Genomic DNA, 17,099 nt, shown 5'->3' with positions numbered 1-17,099 from the left:
AGTGACCTTGACTACTGCAGCCGGATCACCGGCCTCACGTAGGTTGCAGAACTTGAGACGGAATCCTAGAAAATCAAAAGAGGAATTGATCAAATCTGTTATGAGCCACTACAACAGAGAAAGTAGGAAGACACAGGAATGGAGAGAGAAGATGTATGAATGGAGACAGAGTGTACATGAATGGAGGCAAACAGAAAGCAGGAGAAAGGAATTGTCTGCCAAAAAAACCACAAAGCAGATGATAAGCCTCCTGGCTCGCCAAACTGAGTCTTTCGAGTCTCTTGTAGCCATGCAGACAAATATGTACCGTTGTAACCCACAGCCCTCCCAAAGCCCTCTTCCTTGTTCCCCAGTATTTCCACAAAACAACTTTCTCCAGCAGCCAGTTCCTTATTATCCCCAGCTGCCCCCAACACCTGTACGATCACCTACCAGCCCTGATAACTATAATTCTTACCCTGTTCACTCCACCCCCATTATTCTGCAGCATAGTAATCCTGAAGTGCAGCAGACATTGAATAGTGATCAAAATAGGACATATTCAAACCTGTGAATGTACAGTCCACCACCCCAACCCCCTTGCCTGTTATGTACTGTATGTTGAATAAAGGTTTTTTTTCTTTTTCACTACGTTATATTATTGCTGGAAGTGGTAAATATTATACACCAAGGTAAAGCAAAGCACATCAAATGCATCAAACATTACTGTTGGCTCTCAGCATCAAATTGCTCCCTTTAAGCATCCCTAATCCTTGAAGCCCTTTCCTGGGCCTCCCTATTAGCCCTGCTCTCTGGCTGAGCAAACTCATCCTCTAGGCGTCGAACCTTGGAGGTCCATTCCTCACTGAATCTTTCACCCTTCCCTTCACAAATATTATGGAGGGTACAGCACGTGGATATAACAGCGGTGATGCTGCTTTCCACCAAATCTAGCTTCCCATAAAGACAGCGCCAGTGGGCTTTCAAACGGCCAAAAGCACACACCACAGTCATTCTGCACCGGCTCAGCCTGTAGTTGAACTGGTCCTTGCTCCTGTCAAGTTTCCCTGTATATGGTTTCATGAGCCAGGGCATTAAGGGGTAAGCGGGGTCTCCAAGGATCACAGTAGGCATTTCGACGTCCCCTACTGTGATCTTGCGGTCTGGGAAAAAAGTCCCGGCCCTCAGCCTCCTGAACAGTGAACTGTTCCTAAAGATGCGTGCATCGTGCACCTTTCCAGGCCATCCTGAGTAAATGTCAGTGAAACGTCCACGGTGTTCCACAAGCGCTTGCAGAACCACGGAGAAATACCCCTTGCGATTAACGTACTCTGATGCCAGGTGGGGTGGTGACAGAATAGGAATATGCGTCCCATCTATTGCCCCTCCACAGTTAGGGAAACCCATTTCTGCAAAGCCATCCACAATGTCCTGCACGTTCCCAAGAGTCACGGTTCTTCTTAGCAGGGTGCGATTAATGGCTGTGCAAACTTGCATCAGCACCATTCCAACTGTAGACTTTCCCACTCCAAACTGGTTCGCCACCGATCTGAAGCAGTCTGGAGTTGCCAGCTTCCAGATTGCAATAGCCACTCGCTTCTCCACTGGGAGGGCAGCTCTCAATCTCGTGTCCCTGCGCCGCAGGGTAGGGGCGAGCTCAGCACACAGTGCCATGAAAGTGGCTTTTCTCATCCGAAAGTTCTGCAGCCACTGCTCGTCATCCCAGGATTGCAGGACGATGTGATCCCACCACTGAGTGCTGGTTTCCCGAGCCCAAACGCGCCAGTCCACGGAGCTGAGCACGTCTGTTACTGCCACAAGCAATTTACTGTCTTCACAGTGAGGCGATTCAATATCACCGTCTGACTCCCCACTGTCACTGTCACTCTCACTTTGCAGCTGAAGGAATAACTCCACTGCCAAGCGCGATGTGCTGGCAACATTCATCAATAAGGTCGTCAGCTGCTCAGGCTCCATTTATAACAAAAATCGCAGAAAAAGCGCTGTAGAATCACAATGCCGCCAAACTGCTTGGAATGTGTAGCAAAGCACCACGGGGCGTTGGAACAGGAAGCGGAAAGACACTTACACTTCCTTCCCCTTCCCACAAGCCACAGCGCCGAAATGGGACGAGGTGCTCTGTGGGATAGCTGCCCACAATGCACCACTCCCAACAGCGCTGCAAGTGCTGTAAATGTGGCCACACTGCAGCGCTGGTTGCTGTAAGTGTGGCCACTCTGCAGCGCTGGCCCTATACAGCTGTACTAACACAGCTGTAACTACCAGCGCTGCAAAACTGTAAGTGTAAACATGGCCTAGGATGCAAAATGCTTCAGTCACAGGTAACAGGCTTTTTGCTCCGTGGCTATATATTAATTGTCAGATTGGTAAAACAGAGAGGCATGAAGATTTTATTTAATACTTTGATACAAGAAATTATAGAAAAGCAAGATAAGTATTGTCACAGTTCAGAGCAACTATACCTATATTTCCTCTCAGTAGTTTAGCAAGAGCCCTCACTCTCAGGGTTCCAAGCTGTTGCCTGTCTTGGGTGCAGACTTAAGTTCCCTCTAAGCTGCGCGGCTGAACAGCTGCCTATTAAATGCCACACAGGCATTCAGGGTTGTGGCAGGGAGAGATGTCTCTCCCCAAGCCCCAGACCTGCCCTGGCTTCCCTCCCTGGCCCCGACCCAGCCCAGCCCCAGACATGCTGTGGCCAGGGGACAAGCTCCCCTCCCCCAGCCCAGCTCGTCCCCAAACCTGCCGCAGCCAGGGACAGGTGCCCCCCCCAGCCATGCTGCAGCCTTTCCCCCTCATCCCCTGCTGCAGGGAGAGAGAGCTGGGGGGAATCCTCTTCCCCCACCATAGCCCCAGGGATCCCCACAGAACCCCAAGCCCCTCATCCCCTGTCCCACCCCAGAGCCCTACCCCACACCAACCCTCTGCCTCAGCCCTGGCCTCCTGCCCACACTCCGAACCCCTCGGCCCCACCCCACCACATGAATTTTGTTATGTGCACCAATATGGAGGTGATGTATCATAGATACATAACAAAATTCATTCTGCACATGGATGAGAAAAATTAGAGGGAACACCGGAGACTCGTGTAACAATCCACACCCATATTCACCATAGTAATAGGATTATGGTATGATGATGATAAAATTACATTGCATCTTGATTTTGTGGCATCTTGTATATCATGTAGGTCATGTGATGTGTCTACAGAAAAGGTATGATTTGCTGAATATGGTTGTCCTATTTGTATGCATGGATCATTTTTGTATCTGAAGTTATGAATATTGACTATGTCACTGTATTTCAAATGTGCTTCCTCTGGGTAACCCCAGCAACTAGCCTTTCACATCCAACAATGAAGAAGCTAATGGCCCATCAGCAAAAACAATGGACTATGGAAAAGTCTTGTCCTCTCCTGGGGAAGCTTCAGACAGCCTATGGATAATCACTGCCATGACTCATCAAGCATGCAGGGGCATGTGACTGGACCACATGATACAGGTACCAAAATGGAGTTCAGTATTTTTCTACAAACCAGTGGGAACTTGGCTTGGAACAAAGGGGTTCCCACTCTATGGAAGAAACTATAAAAGGGGGAAGTGACATCACCAAGGGGCTTACTCCACTACAAGACAACACCTGGAAACACCGGAGGAACAAAGACTGAACTGGGGCAGGGGATCCCAGTCTGGAAAAGAGGATTCCTGCCTGTGTATAAAACATCTACAGACTGCTTTTACTATTACAGGGTGAGACACTCTTTGATTCAACTCCCATGTAGTGTATAAGACCTAGATTGCATTTTGTTTATTTAGTAAGTAATCTTTCTTCTTTGATCTGTTTGCTATCACTTATATCTGTAATTAAAATACGTTGGCACTACTTGCTGGATGGCAGCAAAAGCAACTTATTTAAACTGCCTTAGGCTACGTCTACACTAGAAACTTCAAAGTGCTGCTGAAGTGTGCCTGTGGTCACATGCGAATAATCCACCTCCATGAGAGGAATAGCTCTGAGTGCTGGGAGCACAGCTCCAAGCGTTCAGAGTCTGTCCACACTAGTGCTGTAAAGTGCTCAAACTTGCTGTGCTGAGGGGAGTCATTTTTCACTCCCCTGAGCCAGCAAGTTAGAGCGCTATAAAAATTAAGTGTAGACAAGCCCTTAAAATCTGTTGTTAATAAACCTATTTTATGTTTTATCTTAATCAGTGTGTTTTTGAGTGAAGTGTTAGGGAATATTAGCTCTGTCACAAAAGCTGGTGCATCTCTTCCCCACATTGAGGGGGAAGCGGATCACTGTCCAGTGCAAGACAGTATAATCATACTCCAGTAGCACAAGGCTCAGGAGCTGGGAAATCGGCTAGTGTCTCCATTTTTGGTCCATAAGTGGCTTAGATAAAGCACTCAGGTAACTCAGTTGAGGGTGAGGCATCACTTATTGTCATGTTGGATGATAACAGGGTTAGAGGGGCTGGCTGTATGTCATCAGCAGAGCAGTGAGAGAGGCCAACTTAACTGAATAGTTAGGGGGCACAGCAGTTCCAACAACTTTCAGACTTCACCCCAGAGGTACATCTGTCACCACCTGCATCTCACTCCCTTCTGACAAGATCATAGAATCATAGAATATCAGGGTTGGAAGGGACCTCAGGAGGTCATCTAGTCCAAGCCCCTGCTCAAAGCAGGACCAATCCCCAACTAAATCATCCCAACCAGGGCTTTGTCAAGCCTGACCTTAAAATCCTCTAAGGAAGGAGATTCCATCACCTCCCTAGGTAACCTATTCCTGTGCTTCACCACCCTCCTAGTGAAAAAGTTTTTCCTAATATCCAACCTAAACCTCCCCCACTGCAACTTGAGACCATTACTCTTTGTTCTGTCGTCTGGTACCACTGAGAACAGTCTAGATCTATCCTCTTTGGAACCCCCTTTCAGGTAGTTGAAAGCAGCTATCAAATTCCCCCTCATTCTTCTCTTCTGCAGACTAAACAATCCCAGTTCCCTCAGCCTCTCCTCATAAATCATGTGCTCCAGACCCCTAATCATTTTTGTTGCCCTCCGCTGAACTCTTTCCAATTTTTCCACATCCTTGTAAAGTGAGGCCCAAACCTGGACTCAGTACTCCAGATGAGGTCTCACAAATGTCGAATAGAGGGGAATGATCACGTCCCTCAATCTGCTGGCAATGTCCCTACTTATACAGCCCAAAATGTCGTTAGCCTTCTTGGCAACAAGGGCACACTGTGGACTCATATGATATGTCCAAGCTGCACAGTGCTGGTAAATGAAGGTAGAGAAAAGAGAATCTGCCTAAACAGACTGCTTGCTTTCTCTTCACAGAATGATAGCAGAGCAATTGCTGCAGATATAAAAGTTACCACAAGCTCCTTCTAAGCAAACCTTCTTTATTCTTAAGACAAAAGGTATTACAGAGAAAACATACTAAAAACAACAAAAGAACCTGCACACAAGCTAACCCGCTTACCAGAGTGCACACTAACATGGATTCTGGTAGTGTCCTTCCAACCTGTTATGGTATAACTCCCGCTCTGAACCTTAGTGTCCAAAAGATGGGGAACCAGCATGAATTCCTCTAAGTTTAACTACCAGCTTAGATTTTGTAGTGCTGCCAGCAACCAGGACTTGCAGTGCCTGGTACACTCTGGTCCCCTCAAAACCTTCTCTGGGGACCCCAAGACCCCAAACTCCTTGGGTCTCACAACAAAGGGAAATAAACCATTCCCCCTCCCTTCCTTTCTTCCTCCCAGATCCTTCCCTCCCTGAGTACACTAGGAGATCACTGTGATTTAAACTCCTTGAATCTTAAAACAGAGAGGAATGTCACCTTCCCCCCTCACCAAGAGGTAATACAGATTCAAGCTCCGTGAATCTAAAACACAGAGGAATTCCACCTTCCCCCCTCCACCCCCTCCTTTCTCCCACCAATTCCCTGGTGAGTACAGACTCAATTCCCTTGAACCTTAACAAGGGGAAAAATCAATCAGGTTTTTTAAAAAAGAAAAGATTTTAATAAAAGAAAGAAAAAATAAAAATTGTTTCTGTAAAATTAAGTTGTAAAATGTTACAGGGTCTTTCAGCTTATAGACACTAGAGAGAAGCCTCCCTCCAGCACAATACAAATTAAAATCCTTCCAGCAAAATACACATTTGCAAACAAAGAAAAACAATCCAAAGACTAAAACCGCCTTATCTACCTAGTACTTACTATTCTGAACATATAAGAGACTGTATCAGGGAGATTGGAAAGAAACCTGGTTGCACGTCTGGTCACTCTCAGAACCCAGAGAGAACAAAGCAACCCCCCCGCCAAAAAAACAAACAAAGGCTTCCCTCCACCGAGATTTGAAAGTATTTTGTCTCCTGATTGGTCCTCTGGTCAGGTGTTCCAGGTTCACTGTTTGTTAACCCTTTACAGGTGAAAGAGACATTAACTCTTTGCTATCTGTTTATAACACAACTCTATCCTAAGGATTGTGGCCTCCATTGACGAGGGGTACTGTCCAATTTCTGGATCACAAAGAAGGCCCCGAGTTAGCTAAACTCAGGCTTTTTATTTAAAAGTCTTTCCTTTGCCTATTGGTCTCTGGAAAATCCAGTTTAAACTAGTATATGTGCATCTCTCTGGGAGGGTGGGTGGTGGGGTGGCTTCAAACACTGATAATGGAGGAAGATCGTTATCCCAACTCCCTACTAGAGAAGGTACATACAGTGCCTCAACACCACATACACAATATACCCCAAAACCAATAAGGTTTAACTTAACTCAGGAAAGTTTCTCTTAATTCCATAAGGTCTATTCAGAATATGATCTGCCAATCACATACAGGAACATATAGGTACAGTAAAGCACTCCTTTCACCCCAGCAATGCATTGTGCATACTTACAGCTTTAAGATGGTACAAGATAAAAGCAAACTCAACTTACTTTCAACCTGATGGAAGCCAGTGGGAGTGAAGGTGGAACAAAGTAAGTGGAGAATCTCATAAGAGGTGACGACATTCCAGGTTTCCATCTTCTTATCACCCCAACTTCCCAACTAGAGATGAGTTTAACAATCTTTTATACATCTTTGAATTCCACCCACAAACATCCAAGGCCATATCTATCAAGTCTCAGCCTCCTATTCATATTTGGTATTCCAGCAGACCAATTTTAGGGTTCCAGTTGTCCATATGTGGTATTCTGATTGGCCATAATTACATTTCTGACAGTTAATTAAATCATTCACATCAGTCCTTTCCCTATTAGTTTTGATACATCACTGACCTTCAGCGAAGCTTATTTTTAATACATTTGTTTTGGTTTTTCTACTGGCTGTTACTGCTTCAATAACTTTCATTATTATTTTACCTCAAACTACAGATCCTCCAAGATCAGACCAGGGGTCAATAGTCAACAGTATATAAAAACATGACAATTTTTTCATATGGCTGGCACTTGCATTGCCCAAGCCTAGAAGATTTTACAATTTGTTTTACCTGCATGTTGAAGCTATATTTTGAAGGTTAGTGGAACATCTACTGCCTGTTGTAAACACTAATTGATACAATTCACCTACTGTTGTCTTAATTCCAAGGGCATTTTCAAGGAACATGCTACAAAGCAGGAATTCTAATTATCTATATTTTATGCATGCTCTCTGAAAGGAGTTTGTGAGGGGAAAAATGGAATTCAAAGAGCAAAATAATGAGAGGAAAGGGGGTGGGGAAAGAGAGCATGAGTCATTCCTCAAAATTATTTGTAAAAATATTATTACATTTATTCTTTGAGTACAGCAGGTGTTATATAGGAGCAGAAATTTATTTCTTTTTAGATACAGCTGTACATCTGCCCAGTGACTTTGCAGAATTGTACTGTGCAGGATCCCCATGTTTTTCACCTTACAATACAGTAGGATCTTATGATTCTGCATTGGCATTGAAATTATTTCTTTGAACACTTTGACTTCAATGGGATTACGTCAAATGTGCTTGAAGTTACGCACATGCTTAAGTACCTTGTTGAACTGGGACCAAAGCCTGCTCCAAAGTCCATTGAAGGCAATACGACTCTTTCCATTGACTTCAGATCAGACCTTTACAGAAGAGAAAACACTTCAATTTATGAGGCGAAGATTATTGCTGGCCCTTATGAGATCTCTGGGGAACATTCTCTAAAGTGGTATCGTTGCTGACAGCACTGTATGCAATGTGAACAAAACAATCCAAAACTCAGCTGGTTCACATAAGACCCAAGTGACTGTTGTTGAACTACATCAACAAGTATCATTAGTATATAATAGTTGCTCATATGCTAATCTAAAAATGAAGTTGTGTTTTACTACAACACCATGTGAAAGCCTATAGTTTGACTATAATATCACTATGGTAATTAGAGGATGTTTTATTTCTCTAGCCTGTAGTTTTAACTTAATAATCCAGTCAAATTTAATTTTAGATTCAGTGTACTAAATATGTCAATAGCTTATAATAATAGTAATTTAAGTTCTAAAACATATGTTTTGTTCTGTGGGATTTTTCTCCTGCTGTTGGAGTGGTGCTTGGTTTACTGTAGCTGCTGCCATGCCCTCAGCCTAAACCCTGGAGACCAAGACTATCATCTCTGAAACTGGCTTGCTTTCCACCCACTAAAAAAAACAAAAAACAAGAAAAGTTTAATTTTCTGACACAGATTCTCCCTCACACTTGTCAATTTCTCTGTTCTAGAAATGAAACAGCCTGAAAATACATGCTACCTAAAATGGATGTCTGTTGCTATCAATCTACCAATGGTGTCATTTCTGAAATAAATCCACAAGCATCTAGACAGGTAGAATAAATCTAACACACAAGGAAAGAACAGGTCCAATAAATGGAAGCTGAAGCTAGAAAAATCCAAACAGGAAATAAGGAGCAAAGGTTTAACAGTGCAGTTGATTAGCCATTGGAACAGACTAGCAGGGGATGTGGTAGATTTCCATCCCTTGGAGACAGTAAATTACTGGGATGTCTTTCTAAAATGTATGCTGTAGCTTAACCACAAGTTGTTGGGCTCGATACAGGAGCTACTGAGTGAAATTTGATGGAGTGTGTTGCGTCTTAATAGATCATCTAATCTGACCTCCTGCCTAAATCCAGATCCAGGTACTTAAAGACATTACAATGTCAGATGGCTGGCATTCTCTACACAATGCAGAACATTTTTTTTGTATATGAATCTCACATATGAACCTTTATATAACACTTATCTCCACTCCCTATTAATCCATGCTTTCAAAATGCTTAACAAACATCTCACTGCATCCCTGTGAGGCAGAACTCATCATCCTCATTATACGAGGGAAAGTGAGAGATTAGATGGCTTGCCCAACATCACAGAGTCAGTGGTAGTTGTAAATATTTTAAGAATTACTGTAAATTGTGAGTTAAATGTTATTAGAAGGCATGAAAAGCTTCATTGCAAAGAAAAAATCCTTATGACCCATGACTTTGTAAAACAGCAAATTCATTACATTCCCCCCCATCCACAAAACAACAAAAACTATGTCTTTTTGTATAATGTCCTCAGCTATACCAAACCACTAACGCTGTGCATAATCCATTTCATAGTCTCTGCTCTTCATACTCTGTCTTTTAGCTGTGTCAAAGAAAGCCAACATTCTTTCTGCTCGCTTGTCACTTAAGAATTTCTGAAACATTTGCAAGAGAAGGATGATAATGGGGGCGTTCTGGCCAAATTTTAATATGGAGATGTTCAGTCTCTTCCCTCCATGCCCCTAGTTTCCATAAGATTGTTATGTACAATATTTTAAGCCAACATTTAAGAGTTAAGTTTCAATCAAACTCCAATTGAAGTTGATGGCAAAGGTCCCATTGACTTACTGGGACAGGATTAGGCCCTTAGTACATTCCTATAAAGTTATGTGTTGCATTTCATTTGTTCCTCTGAGTGAGAATCATTTGGGCACTCAAAGAACTGCTGTAATTGTGTTGGGGCTCAACAATTACCTGAGCCTAAGGCTAAGAACAACTGAGTGTATCTGCTGGAGAACTGCCAAGCAGGTTGCTAGCTTGAAAATGGATTCTCTGAGCTGGAGATTGGACTAGTGTAATATGTCAATTTACACACGCCAAAGTGCTGGTGTTCTGTGTTGGCCTCAGTCTTCTGAACTTCCTCTGAATTTAAATGACAGATAAAAGAAAATCAAAGCTTGTTAAGAAAATCCAAGTGGGTGAATACATAAGAAGCTGGCATCAGTATTCTTCCTCACTTCCTAGTGAGGCCAGTTCTTGTGATATTGGTGTTTTCCTTCAAGTCACAGAAGAATGTATGAAAATTTCAGGTTTTTTTAAAATTAATGTTTCATAGGTTCTGAGGCCAGAAGGGACCAGGCATTCATGGTTGTGTAGAGACACATGAAAATCATGTCCCAGGTGGATCACCCAAAGGATCAGAACCTAGAAGGCAAATCAACACTTCCCTCCCCCACCCCACCTCCATTTGCCGCTTTAAAAATCACTATTGTAAAAGTGAATCTCACACTTTTTGGGAGCCTGACTCATGATTTTTGTGCACTTGGGGTTGGCAATACTGTTTGTGTTTTGTCCCTTGTGACAAAGTTCCTCCTCTACCTTGGTAGGTCCTGCGCTTATTGGCAGATTTGCTCACCTCACAGGGAATCACCCTGTGGGTTGGGAAACAGCCCAGAGACCTTCCCCTCTGGTAGAAGCCACAGTCCAGGTCAATTTCTCCTGTGTTTGATCAGGAGTTGGGAGGTTTGGGAGGAACCTGAGCCTGCCCTCTACTCCGGGTTCCAGCTGTCTAGAGTGGCTCCTGGTACAGTACAGGTATTCTCATTAGCCTGGAGCAGCCCCTGCTCTGGTGACTCAGGGAACAGAAAACTTCTTATCCAGTGACCAGTATATCTCCCTTCTACTACTCTGCTGTTCCCAACTGGCCTGGGACTATCACACTCTATACAGCTGATCATGTTGCTGTTGCTCTTCACCCCAGAAGCAGCTGTATTTCATTGGTTCAGTGATGAGGAAGTGATTGAGGGTGAAGGAGTTCGCATCATTGTACTTTAATTATAAAGTCCATTTATTCACGTCTGAGTATTCATGACATAGCAAAACATTTTTTAGACCTTCTCTATCCATTGCTAGCTTTGAACACTCAGCAGCTGACCTGTCAGTGATCTGGCACACACCATCTATCCATCCCCTTGCTGGTCTTCCCATGCTATGACGACACACAACCATTCCTTCCACGATAACTTTTGAGGTTGTTTCAGTCTCTATGCCTGATGTGACCAAAGTACAGAAGTTTACATCTGTTGATCTTCAACAACAGAGTCCACTTCTCTTCAATAATATTTCTAACATAAGCGTTCATCTTCTTTTCCATCCAGGAGATACCCAAGAGTCTTTGCCACCACCACATCCCAAAGTCTTCAATTTTCCTCCACTCAGCAACATTAGTTTCCCAGGATTCACATCCATATGTTGCTATGGCAAACAGTTAAGCTTTTTCACCAGTCAAACTTTAATACATTTTGTGATGTCACAGTTTTTCCACACTTTCATAGGGAGATCATGGCGGAGTGAGCCATCTCTAATCATCATCTGATTCCTCTGGAGCAGCATCTTAAGTTGAATATGTATGATCCAGGTAAATAAATTCATTTGCTGCCTCTACAGCTTGACTGATAATCATGATGCCTACTTGCATCCTCTTCATCTATGTCAATGTACATGCATTTTGTTTTTGCCATGTTCAGGTACAGTCCATGTTCCTCACTAACTGGTTTTATAGACTCCAACAATTTTTGCATTGAACCAGTGGTTGCAGTGAAGTGCATCATTTCACCAGCATATCTGAGGTAATTTAAAGGTGTCCACCAATGGAAATCTCAGCTCCTTCTATGTTATCAATTTTTTCCAGGGTTAATCTCATAATAAATTCTGTGTACATGCTGAATAGACTTGGGTACAGAATTAACCTTTCTTTCACAACCTGCCCAGCGGAAATGCCATTTGCTCTCATCCACTGCTGTTCACAGCATGGTCTGTTGTTGACAGTAGAAACTTGTGCTGATTTCAATGAGATATTTTGGAATCCCAGTGTCTGCCAGTATCATTGAAAGAGGGTCATGTCAGATGATATGAAATGATTTGGAGTAGTCAGTGAAATACATAATCAACTGAGGATTATACTCCCTGAATTTTTCAGTGATGATATGGATATTCTCAATTTGATCATGACTGCCTCATTCCTCTTTGAAACCAGCTTGTTGTGCTGGTAATTGTTTCATCATTTGCTTCATGTGATCCTTGGTTATGTAGCACAGCAATTTACTCACATGTGATATTATGCACTCTGTTATATCTTCTTTGCCTTATTGGCAGTTAGAAAAAATTGTCTAATTATAAATGGAGCAAGCTAGAAAGAGAAACCATTGAGAGACAATGAATATTTAATTCCACAATGCAGGGTTTGGGCTTATTTTTAAAGAGTTATTTTTCTGCCTATAACTATACTTTACAACCTACTAAATATTTAGAGAAAAGCAGGATCATGTAGTCTATGCCCCCTATCCCCATAATCAGCTAATACCTCCCTTCATATGCTCTGTATGTTATTGTCCATATCAGCTTTGCAGCTGTTTCCCAAAATAGCCACATAGTTGTATCTAGCAATCTTTCTATAAGATAGCTCAAACAGAAGTTATGGGCTTGATGCAGGAAATGCAGGGCTAGGTTCCATGCAGGAGGTCAGACTAGGTAGGAGGTTCTCAAACTTTTGTACTGGTGACCCCTTTCACATAGCAAGCCTCTGAGTGTGACCCCCCTTCTAAATTAAAAATACTTCTTATATATTTAACATTATAAATGCTAAAGGCAAAGCGGGGTTTGAGACAGTTCCCAATCCCCCATGTAATAACTTTGCAACCCCCTGAGGGGTCCCAATCCCCAGTTTGAGAACCCCTGGACTAGGTGATCATAGTGGTCCCTTCAGTCCTTAAAAATCTATGAATAGTTGTTCCTGCAGGCAGAAGTCTGACAGTAGCTGCTGTGGGTCCATCATTTCATTTGTTTCATCTCCATAATGATAGTGTAACATTTCTGGGAAGCAAATATCTTGGCTTAGGAATTAAGATCCCAAAACTTTCCTCTTAACTTGAATACTTGCCTCTGTGCAGCAGTGCATGGCACTAAGGACAGAGCTTGTACAAAGCACAATAGGTGTTCAAATGGATTACATGCTATCCCTCAGGCTCCAGGCCTTGCAGTACGGAGGAAACAAGGAAGCGTATTTAGAATAATTTATGGACTGCGGTCATCATTTTGCTACCATTGAAATAACTGTATATTAAAGGATTGATCCTGTAGAGTACTGAGTACTTGTAGATTCCAAGGCCAGAAGGATCCAGTGTGATCATCTAGTCTGACCTCTTGTGTAACACAGGTCATAGACTTCCCCAAAATAATTCCTTGAGCTAATGCCAGTGCTAGCCCATTGGGGGCACTAAGGAGGAATATTTTGGTACCCCTCACACAAACACCACACATTAATAGTTAATATGGGGTCTCCTTGAGCTGTTTTGGTCCATAAGCAATTGTCCAGTCTGCTTCCACCTAGTGCTGACTCTGCCTGGAGCATATCTTGATTTAAAAAAACACAGTTATGGAGAATCCACCATGACCCTTGATAAATGGTTCCAATGGTAAATGGTTAATTACTTTCACTGTTAAAAATTTACATCTTATTTCCAGTCTGAATTTGTCTAACCTCAATTTCTAACCATTGGACCGTGTTACAGCTTTCTCTGCTAAACCAAAGAGTCCATTATTCATAGAATCATAGGACTGAAGGTGTTTGTCTAACCTGCTCTTAAAAATGTCCAATGATGGAGATTTCACAACCTCCCTAGGCAATTTATTCCAGTGCTTAACCACCTTGACATTTAGTTTTTCCTAATGTCCAACTTAAACCTCTCTTCCTGCAATTTAAGCCCGCTGCTTCTTGTCCAATCCTCAAAGGTTAAGAAGAACAATTTTCCTCCCTCCTCATTGTAACAACCTTTTATGTACTTGAAAACTGTTGTCTTGTCCCCTCTCAGTCTTCTCTTTTCCAGATTAAACAAACCCAATTTTTTATATCTTCCCTTATAGGTCAGGTTTTCTAGACGCTAAATCATTTTTGTTGCTCTTCTCTGGACTCTCTCCAATTTGTCCACATCTTTCCTAAAATGTGGCACTCAGAATTGGACTCAATATTCCAGTTAAGGCCTAATTAGCACTGAGTAGAGTAGAATTACTTCTCATATCTTACTTACAACACTCCTGCTAATACATCCCAAAACGATATTCACTTTTTTTGCATCAGTGTTACACTGTTAACTCATATTTAGCTTATGGTCCACTATGACTCCCAGATACCTTTCCGCGGTATTCCTTCCTAGGCAGTCATTTCCCATTTTGTATGTGTCCAGCTGGTTGTTCCTCCCTAAGTCGAGTACTTTGCATTTGTCCTTATTGAATTTCATGCTATTTACGTCAGACTATTTCTCCAGTTTGTCCAGATTATTTTGCATTTTAATCCTGTCCTCCAAAGCACCTGCAACCCCTCTCAGCTTGGCATCTTCCACAAACTGTGTAAGTATACTCGCTATACCATGATCTAAATAATTGATGAAGACATTGAACAGAACAGGACTCAGAACTTGATCCCTGCGGTACCCCATTTATTATGCCCTTCCAGCATTACTGTGAACCACTGATAACTACTCTCTGGGAATGGTTTTCCAACCAGTTTGGCACCCATCTTTTAGTAGCTCCATCTCGGTTGCATTTCGCTAATTTGTTTATGAGATGGTCATGTGAGACAGTATCAAAAGCTTTACTAAAATCAAAATATACCACATCAACCACTTTCTCCTCCATCCACAAGGCTTGTTATCCTGTCAAAGAAAGCTATCAGGTTGGTTTGACATGATTTGATTGTGACAAATCCATGCTGACTCTTACGTATCACCTTGCTATCTTCTAGATTTTTTCAAAAGGATTGTTTAATTATTTGCTCCATTATCTTTCCAGGTATAGAAATTAAGCTGGTCTGTAATCCCCTGAGTTGTCCTTATTTCACTTTTTATACAGTGGCACTATATTTGCCCTTTTCCAGTCTTTTATGACTTATCAAAGATAATCGCTAATGGCTCAGATAGCTCCTCAGTCAGCTCCCAGAGAATTCCAGGATAGATTTCATCAGGCCCTGGTGACCTGAAGACATCTAAATTGTCTAAGTAAATCTTAACTTGTTCTTTTCCTATTTTAGCCTATTAAATATTTGTTTTAGACAATAATCAAGTCACCTCCTTCATTTTTTTTAAGCTACGTTGATTGAACTTTTTGAGTCTATCACTAAGGCATGATTTCTAATTCTTTAATCATTCTCATAGCTCTTCTCTGAGCCATCTTCATTTTATCAACATGCCTCCCAAACTATGGGACATGCCTCCCAGAACTGGGCACAGGATTCCAGTGGTGGTTGCACCAATGCCAAATACAGAGGTAAAATAACCTCTCTATTCCTATTCAAGATTCCCCTATTTATGCATCCCAGGATCACATTTGCTCTTTTGGCCACAGAGTCACACTGGGATCTCAGGTTCAGCTGATTATCCACCCTGAATTCCAAATATTTTTCACCATTACTGCTTCCCAGAAGAGAGTCATCCATCATGTAAATATGGCCTATATTCTTTGTTTCTAGATGTATACATTTAGCCATATTAAATTGCCTATTGTTTGCTTGCACCTAGTTTACTGCACAATCCATATTGCTCTGAATCAGCGACCTGTCTTCTCCATTATTTACCTCTCGCCCAATTTGTGTGTCACCTGCAAATTTTATTGGTGATGGCCTTGTGTTTTCTTCTGGGTCAATAATACAAATGTTAAATAGTGTAGGCTAAGAACTGATCCCTGTGGGACCACTGGAAACACACTCTATGTGAAGCATGTGTGCCAAATAAAAGCTGGTGTTTGAGGGGCTGGTTTCACACCTTCGGGGGTGATGAACCAGAGGGAAAAAGTCTGAATGTCTGGTAGTTAAGAACTCAAGGTGGACAGATTTGGGGAAACTCAGGACTGGAAGAGCTGTTGGTGTCACCCTATCAGGAGTAACTAGGTTGGAGGGAGCCCAGGTGAGATGTTTTGCTTGTGGGCAGGCAAATGGTGTTGGAGTCTGAATCAAAGCTGCGCAGCATAAAAGCATCCACGGTTACAGGGAAGGCAGTGACAGAACCCCTTACTTGTTTGAATGATCCCCAAAACATCACCAGGAGACACCAACTAATACTACATCTTGTGCTTGGTCTTTTAGAACATTGATCTGTAAGCAGTCTAGATTATTTTCTTCTGTGTTATCCCTGTCTCAGAAAGAGGTAATGCCATTTTTGACAAAGTGCCACTTCCCTTCCCCTTTTGCCTACTTCCAAAATAGGTTATAACCTTTGATTTTATCATCCCAATCATGTGAATTGTCCCAGTAGGTTTAAGTAATACCAGCTAGATTGAGTTTATTCTCATAAGGAATTGGAATTGTTCATTTGTGTTTCCCAGGCTCCTGCCATTGACGTATGGGCAATTTAAGAATATCTTCTCTTCATGTCCTTCCGTTTCTTGATTAATTTTGTTCTCAACATCTGGATTTTGTGCTGAATGCTCATTTTCTTCCCTTTTTACAGCCTGCTTTTTTGCTATTAATTTATGAGGCGGGGGGGAGACACCCACTGGCTTCATTAGGAGATGAAGTAGCTCAGCGATTCCAGTTTCAAGCTCCAATTGCCGTAGGCTGATATTAAATCTTTGCCATCGATAGGTGGCTCACTTTTTAGAGCTTCTGCAGCTACTGAGACACAGCAAGTCAATTTGGGATACTCTGGCTGGGATTTTGAAGGGCAACGTAAATGAGAGCTGGACATCTAAATCCCATAAGCTCCTTTGAAAATTGCAGTCAATACTTAGCATTATATCTGGTAGGTTCACCCTATTTCCTCCCCATTTCTTCTTGGTTTATTGTTCTTCCCATTGGTAAAT

The 17,099-nt window shown here is 42.4% G+C and overlaps 1 protein-coding gene across 2 annotated transcripts in view; it reads left to right on the top strand.

The window, feature by feature from the left end:
* Positions 1–635, top strand: part of LOC127058843 (zinc finger and SCAN domain-containing protein 29-like) — a 338,756-nt gene extending 338,121 nt beyond the window's left edge. For both annotated transcript variants that reach the window (XM_050969212.1, XM_050969202.1), the window contains exon 2: positions 3–635. In XM_050969212.1, coding sequence (XP_050825169.1) covers positions 3–553 — 551 coding nt within the window. In that variant the 3' untranslated portion in view covers positions 554–635. The remainder of the gene's footprint in view (positions 1–2) is intronic.
* Positions 636–17,099: the final 16,464 nt, after the last annotated feature.

Source organism: Gopherus flavomarginatus, chromosome 1 (assembly GCF_025201925.1).
Source record: "Gopherus flavomarginatus isolate rGopFla2 chromosome 1, rGopFla2.mat.asm, whole genome shotgun sequence".
Lineage (NCBI taxonomy): Eukaryota > Metazoa > Chordata > Testudines > Testudinidae > Gopherus > Gopherus flavomarginatus.
This window is presented reverse-complemented; position numbering and strand designations above follow the sequence as displayed.